At 51.8% G+C, this 7,668-nt stretch overlaps 1 protein-coding gene across 1 annotated transcript in view; it reads left to right on the top strand.

Annotated features, from left to right (window-relative positions):
* The first annotated feature begins 6,612 nt into the window (after positions 1–6,612).
* LOC128978038 (complement receptor type 2-like) overlaps positions 6,613–7,668 on the top strand; it is a 46,393-nt gene continuing 45,337 nt past the window's right edge. The window contains exons 1-2 of the mRNA XM_054395783.1: positions 6,613–6,700; positions 7,357–7,548. Coding sequence (XP_054251758.1) covers positions 6,613–6,700; positions 7,357–7,548 — 280 coding nt within the window. The remainder of the gene's footprint in view (positions 6,701–7,356; positions 7,549–7,668) is intronic.

The following is a 7,668-nucleotide window of genomic DNA, read 5'->3' as shown; positions in this document are numbered from 1 at the left end:
CTGGGAAGAGCCCTGCAGATGGAACTGGAGCATCCTTGGAGCACCACGAGCCACGCACTGCTTTGGCCAGTTCTCCTCTCACCTCTGTTTTGCAGTCTTGTCTGTGTCTTCTCTTTCTGAGTGCTGAGTTGTCTGTCAGGGAGACCAGAGAACACTTCTGAGGGAGATTTTTTTTTTTTTTTTCTTTCCCCCCCCAACCTGTTTTTTTTTTTTTAAAGGTGAAATTATCCCTGGCCCTTTCTGGGCTGTTCAAACAATGTCCCACATCTTTCCTCCTGGTTGGGTGGCAGAATTAACTGCACTGTGTGAGGACTCAGTGGTCATATCCATGCTGGAAAATCTGTCACCAGCTCAAATCCCCAATATTTTTTTTATGTTCCTCACCTGTTAACCATTTCCAACCAGTTCTTGTCTTGTTTCACCACAGCAAGAGCTGCAGGTATCAGTTCACTTCACTTTCACAACTGTGGATGTGAACCCTCCCTGCTCTCTGAGCCTGTTCCTCTGCTCTCCCTTTTGCCCTGGGAGAACAGCACAAGGCATTGGCAGCAAATCCTGCAGGATACCTCCAGTGAGGAGCAATAAGCTCCTCTCACTCCCTGGAAACACACTCCCTGGAAATAGCTCAGCTACCAGAGCTCTTCAGTCTCAGCTCAACTCCTGCTTTAGCTTTGCTCCCTTGATCTCAGCCTCCCATTCATTTTTCAGGGCTTTGTGGACACTTTTAATTTATTTTTTCCCCTCTGTGACAGCAGAAAATCAGAGCCTGGCTTTGCTGGGTGTCTGGGAACAGCAGGGCTGCCTGGGTAGGGTTGGAAAGGAAGCACAAGGTCTTTGGTTTTGGGGTTGATTTTTTTTTTTTTTTTTTTTTTTTTTAAACCAGTTGTCTTTTTAACATACCAAATTTTAAGCCCACCACAAGCCTTTTATTATTTTATCTTTTTTTTTTTTTTTAACTTAACCTGAGAAGAAGCTGTGAATGTTCTTGATGTGTGATGCTGCCTTAAAACAGAGTTTCAGCTGCTTGAGTGTTTAGTGCATGGAAGCTCCCTGTGGAACAGCTCAAGTGATGGCTCTGTGTTCCTTCAGCTCCTTGTTCCCCAAGGTGTGGGGGGAGCAATACTCCCAAATTGACACTTTCCTCCCCCAGGTCTTTGCCAAACTCCGTTTTGCCACTCTCCTGTTGTTAACTGCACTAATAAGGGCAAAACCCTCAGGTTTGGGTGAAGAGCAGAGCTTTTAGGTCCAAAGCAGGAGGCTGCTCTGGATCTAGGGGAAGGTGTGGGGGAAGCAATGCCCCAATTCACACTTTCCTCCCCCAAGTCTTGACTTCTCTTTTGCCAAACTCCATTTTGCCACTCTCTTGTTGTTAACTGCACTAATAAGGGCAAAACCCTCAGGTTGGGTGAAGAGCAGAGTTTTTAGGTCCAAAGCAGGAGGCTGCTCTGGACCTGCTGCTGCTCCAGGATCTATCTGAGCAACTCCTGGGACCCAGCCTGAAACGTGTCAAGAGTTGGCTGATGTGCTTGGGAAATGTCACCCTGGCTGGGGAGCAGCTCAGCAGCCCCTGAGGTTTTACCTGAGGATTTTGAGCTCCAATCTGTTTGCTTAAACACTTCCCAGAGCTTGAATTTGATACAGGTGAGATAAGAGCACGCTGAAGGCTCAGGCACTAATCCTGACCCCTGAAGATCTGCCAGGAGCTTGTGTTGATCTAAAGCCTATTGCACCACCGAGGGGAGGAAATTCAGGGGGTGAGAAGCTGAGGTTCATTGGTATTGTCCTCAAGCTCTTCCCATGGCTTTGCTGCAGCCCTCCTGCAAGAGCAGCACCGTCCAGCCTTTGGTTGGAAGTGCTACAGGGCTTAGAAATCAGCCAGAAAAGGGAGTGAGGGAGAGGGGGAAAAGTTTGAAGGAAAAGATTTTCCAGCCTGTGGGATGGGGAATGCTCACTGTCAGCTCTCCAGGGACTCTCTCAACGCACAAAGCCACATCAGGCTTGGCTGCTCCTGCTGAGGAAGCCTCCTGCTCTGCAGGGCACCAGGAGGAGGAACCTCACTGTAGGAGGTTTACGCACAATAGATGCTGTAAGAAGTTGTTCAGGGCTTAAGTTTTGTTTGTGTCATTGAGTAATTAATGGTTGTCAGGAGGAAAAAAAAAAAAAAAAGTCTATTTTTACTTGCCAGGATTGATGAATGTAGCTGCTTTTGTTGGCAGTTGTTAACTTTTTTTTTTTTTTTTGGGGGGGGGTGGGTATTTAATCATGCCTTTAAAAAAAAAAAAAAAAAGAAATGAGGGTTGCAGGTTTTGGGGATCACTGATCCTGGGTCCCCTTGTTCCTCTCCAGTGGGGCCATGGGCTGCTGGGTGGTGGGATGGGAGCCTCTTGGCTGTCTCTGCAGACAGCAGCATTTGTGCCTCAGTGCTTTAATGAGAGCCTCATTGCAGCCTTTGCCTCTCTTGCGTTTTTAACTTCCCAAGAAGGGGTTTAAAAATCCCTGTCTGGAGCAGAGCAGCAGCAGGTCTGTGAGCATCACCCCACACACAGCTGATGGGGCTGGGGTGCTGCCAGGTGGTGCCAGGAAGCCCCACACAGGCTGGTGGGTCCCTGTGCCAGGTGTTTCCTTGAAACCACCTGATTCCCTTGGCACCTTTTGAGCAAACACCAAACAGGGATTAAAGGTTCCTGAACTGAGGCACTGCAGCAGCTGGCAGTGGTACCCCAGAGCTGCTGCCTTGGGCTGGGCAGGCAGAGGAGAGGTGAATTTGGGGTTTGCCTGTGTTTCCCTGGCTTGTCATCAGCAAAAGGTGGTGGTGGTGGCTGTGTCAGCCTTCAGTGAAGAGGGGCAGGGTCACCCATGGGAGCTGTGGCCCAGGGGCTGGTTGCCCCAGGCTTGGTTTAGAGGAATCAGAAATGATCACCCAGGCAAAAGCTGCTCCACCTCCTGCCAGCAATGGGGAAAATTGGAAAGGGAGGGAGTGGGGAAAGGCTTAAAACCAGGCTGAGCAGCTTGAGTTTGTGTGCCCTGGCTGTGACATTACAGCTGCCACCTCTCTGCCCATTGTCCCCTTGCAGCAGCTCAGGCAGGGGGTGGAGGGGAAGCCCAGCCCAGTGGAGAAGCTTTGGGGGGAGAGACCCCCCCCAGTGCTTGCAGGAGCCACCTGCTCTGGGGGCCATGTCCCAAACCCTCACCCTGAGCTCCTCCAGAAGCTGCTGGGGGAGCTCTGCTGCTGCCACCTCCACCTCTGCTGCTGCTCTGGCTCCAGAGGCTGTTTGCAAACTGCATCTCTGTGTTCAGTCAGGTGGTGGTTATGTGTTTATTTGTAGGTTCTTTTGGCTACATTTCTGCTTCCTAATGGGTTCTGTTAGGTGTAAAATAATGCAGTGTGTGTAAACCTGTGCTGTGTGTTGTGTACTCTCTGCTCCCCAGCATAGATCCCCCCCCCACTGAGGCTTTATTTACAATAAAGAGGTTTAAAACAAACAAATCTCCTTTCCTCTGCTACTTTCTGGTAGTGTTTGCTCTGATTGTTCTGTGCTGGGTGTGTGACCTTAGTGGTGGCTTCAGGGAACCTGGGGGAAGTGTTTGGAGGAAGAGGATCTCCAGGAAAGGGCAGATGGCCCTGGGTTTTGGGAGGCTCCATCTGAACAGGAGGAAAAAATTCTTTGTTGTGAGGGTGCTGGAGGCCTGGAGCAGGCTGCCCAGGGAGGCTGTGGAGCCTCCTTCCCTGGAGAGCTTCCACCCCCTCCCTGCCCATTGTGATCCTGGGCAAGCTGCTGTGGGAGCCCTGCTTGAGCAGGGGGGGTTGGACTGGATGATCTCCAGAGCTCCCTTCCAACCTCACCATGCTGGGAGGCTGTGAGCACCCTGTGCAGGTGCTGAATAACCTCCTGGGTTCCCAGAAGGAAGCTGCTGGGTTTGGGGGCACATGGATCAGCTTGTTCTGAGGCACAGCCAGAAAGGCTCTGTTTGTGTTTGGGATTAACTGCATTCTTCCAAGGCTTGAGTGGAGCTCAGAGACATGTTCTGAGCAAGCCTCTGCTCAGGGGCTGAGGGCAGGAAGCCTTCTGCTGTGTCCTGCAGGGCAAGAGCTGCATCTGCTTCATTTGGTTGAGGATATGGGGCAGGTAGGGCTGTGGTAACTGTTTCTGGCCCAAAAAACCCAACCCCAGATGTGATGGAGAAAGCTCTACCTGTGAGAAGCAGAAGCAGGATGAAAAGGCCATTGCTGGGTTCTTGGTGGTGGTGGTGGTTCAAGCCTGGATGAAGCTGTGCAGCCAAAGTGCAGAAGGAGCAAATGGTTGCAAGTGCTGCCAAAGCTCTTGCTGCTGGGAAATGACCCCCAGTGAGAGTGGGAGTTGGGAAGAGCTTTCAAGCAGACAAGGGGCAGCTGGGTTCCCATCATGGACTGGGGTGTTCTGCTCTGAACCATGCCCCCTGAGGCCCCAAGTGCTGCTGAGCTCCAGCTGGTGTTGTTTAATGGGATTAGCTGGAAGTGGTTGAAGAAACCATAGTTTGGTCACTGGCCATAGGCTTGGGGGGAGGTCAGAAGGGAGGAACTCGATGGTTGATGTGCCCCAGGGTGAAGCAGTCCTCTTGAGGAGGTCATCACAGTGTGCCCAAGGCCCCTGGGCAGCACTGGGGAGCAGCTCTGGCTGGGGGCCATTGTGTCAGGGTGGAATGGGCAGCATCCTGTTCTGCAAGGATCATTTCAACAAAAGACTTGGCAGCTCCACACAGCAAACAGAAGGATTTCAACATCTGCTTGGGCTGCATTCAAGGGGCTTTCAGGGTTTGAGTGTTTTGCTCTGTGGGCTGAATAAATGACTTCCTCTCTGTTCTGCTGAAGGGTTAATGATTTATAGGCCAACTGGTCCAGCTCTGCTTTCTGCAGGGTTCAGTCTTCTCTGGATGGAGCCATACTTAAGGATGTAGGCGTGGGGTAGCTCCTCCTTCAGAGCTGAGGTGCCAGGACAGAGCAAGGAGACAAAGCCATCCCTTTGCCATGCAAGAGCAGAACACCCCAGGTCTCTCCATCCCCTGCTGCCAGACCTCCAGGTAAGAAGGCTTTGAGCAGTGCAGCTTTGGGTGCTGCTGCTCTGGGGAACTGGGTTGGGGCTTTCTTGCACCTCAAGCAGGCACAGAGCTGAGTAAATGAAATCAAATGAGACCAAGAGCTGGGGTGGGAGTGTGGATACTGAGGGAAAGCCAGGGGAAGGAAACAGCCATGAGAAGTGTTAGGTTTAGGGTAGAAAGCATCAAGGAAAGCCTCATTTCCAGGAGGTAGGGAGGCACTTGGAGTGTACATGAGGTTGGGAAGATTTAGGCTGGTAAATGGTGATGGTGGACAGCAGAGTCAGAGAGGACTCCTGGGGGTCTCTAGGGATAGCAGGTGAAGGAATTGGAGCTGTTCAGCTTGGAGGAGAGAAGGCTTTGGGGAGACCTTGAAGCAGCATTTCAATATCTGATGGAGACCTACAGGAAGGTTGGGGAGGGACTGTTTAGAAGGGCTTAGAGTGATAGGATGAGAGGCAATGGTTTGAAACTGGAGCAGGGGAGGTTTAGGTTGGACATCAGGAGGAAGCTCTGCACAGTGAGAGTGGTGAGACACTGGAACAGCTGCCCGGGGATGTGGTTGAGGCTCCATCCCTGGGGACAGTCAAGGTCAGACTTGATGTGGCCCTGGGCAGCCTGCTCTGGTTGGAGGTGTCCCTGCTGAGTGCAGGGGGGGTGGCCAAGATGACCTTTGAGGGTCCCTTGCAACCCAATGCAATCTGTGACTCTGAGTCCAAACTGTGCTGACTTCCATGTTGCAGAGCAGTTTGACCTCCTGGGTGATTTGGCTCCTTTGTGGCTTTACTCCAGTTGATGTCATCTGCACTCAGCTGGTGAAGCCTTTGGGTTAGATCCTTCTCCCTCTCTCTGCTTGGAGTTTCTTTTTAGAGGAACCTCTTGCCTCCAGCAGCCTTTCATCTGATGGTGAATTTGCTTCCAAGAGATTGATTGCTAAACCAAAAGGCTTTACCCATCAACCAGGTTTTAGGGGGCTTAGAGACCACCCCATGGCCCTGCAGGCATGGAGCTGGCTGGCTGGAGGACCACCACACTGGCAACAGAATGCTTTTGAACTTTAATCACAAGCTGCATTCTCCAAAATGCAAATAAGGGAGACTCATGGAATAGAGCCCACAGGAATTGCTTAACAGCTACCAGCAGCTGTGCTGCTGATGCTCTGATTGCACTTCTCTGGGTCTGGTCTGCTGGAGCCAAGGTTCCTCACCCAAATCCAGCTCTGCCCCAGCAGCTCAGCTTCTCTGTGTTGGCTCTTGGCCCCATAAGCTGCAGAGATGCCAGCAGAGGAACTGCTCCCTGCTCTCCTGCAGCACTGCGAGAAGCTCCTGCAGCTTCTGGTCTCCAGCCAGCACTGTGGGAGCTGCTTAGGACTGGAGAAGTGAGGCCTGGCTGGATGAGCTGTGCTTATCCTGAGGAGAAATATTCCTTTCTACAGATTTCTAGGTGTGGAAAAAGTAACTATCTGTTTCTACAGATACTAGGTGTGGAAAAAGTAACTTCCGTGGGAATCTCCAGGCAGGGAAGCTGGAATAAAGGAAGATGCCAGCTCTGGAGCCAGGGAAGCAGAGGGATCATGCTGTCATCCTTGGGTTATTCCTTGCTGCTGCTCTTGTTGTGGCTGTCCAGAGTAAGTGAACACGAAGAGGGAGCAAGGGATAAACTAAGATCCCTCAAAGGAAAACCTTCTCCTGGGGTTCACAGGGCTTGAGTTTTTCTCTTTTCCTTGCTGCCTTTGCACTTCCAGATCATTCTAAGCCTTTGTGATCAGAATCCATCTTCCTTTGCCTTTCCTCCTGTCTCTGTAAAGTGGACATCAAATTACTGCAGCTGAAGAGGTGCAAGAAGCTACACAAACTGGGGAGAGGGAAGGATTCATCTGCAGTTTGTGTGTGCCCAGCCTCTGAAGCTGCTGGGTGAGGTGTGAGGTGTGCTCCTACTCTGTCCCTGCCAGCCTCAGCCATCCCAGAGAAGGGAACACAAGAAATTGTGGACACCTCATCCCTGGAAGTGTTTCAGACCAGGCTGGATGAGGCTTGGAGCACCCTGCTCTAGCAGGAGGTGTCCCTGCCCATGGTGGGGGGGTTGGACCTGGATGATTTTTAAGGTCCCTTCCAACCCAACCCATTCTATCCTGTGACCCCCAGGCACAGGCTGTGCTTCTCCTCTTTATTCCTAGCTCTAAGGAATTTTAAGGCCCCTCAGGTGGACCTTCAGAGTAAATCAGGCCAGAGCTCCTGCTGCTTTGAGCTCCCAGCATCTTGCTGATGGAGCTCCTCTCTCTAGGTTCCTGCAGTGCTCCACCACGCCTGGTGTCTGCTGAGCTCAAGGAGGAATTCCTTGGCCTCAGCACCTTTGCTTCTGGAGCCAAGGTGGCATACAGGTGTCGGCCAGGCTACATGAGGAGGGCTGAGGTCTCCAACACCTTTGTCTGTGGCAGGAATGGCGACTGGCACGGCTCCACCGACCTCTGTCTGCGTGAGTACAGACTCCTGGGATTGCTTTTGGACCTTGTGGGATAGTGGGAGATGAGTGACCTGGCCTGGAGCACCAGCTGTCATCCACTGAGGACTGGGCTCTCCTTGGAGGTGTTCAAGG

The sequence above is a fragment of the Indicator indicator genome, chromosome 35, assembly GCF_027791375.1.
Source record: "Indicator indicator isolate 239-I01 chromosome 35, UM_Iind_1.1, whole genome shotgun sequence".
Taxonomy (NCBI): domain Eukaryota; kingdom Metazoa; phylum Chordata; class Aves; order Piciformes; family Indicatoridae; genus Indicator; species Indicator indicator.
The sequence above is the reverse complement of the archived record's forward strand: the minus strand, read 5'-3'. Positions and strand labels throughout refer to the sequence as shown.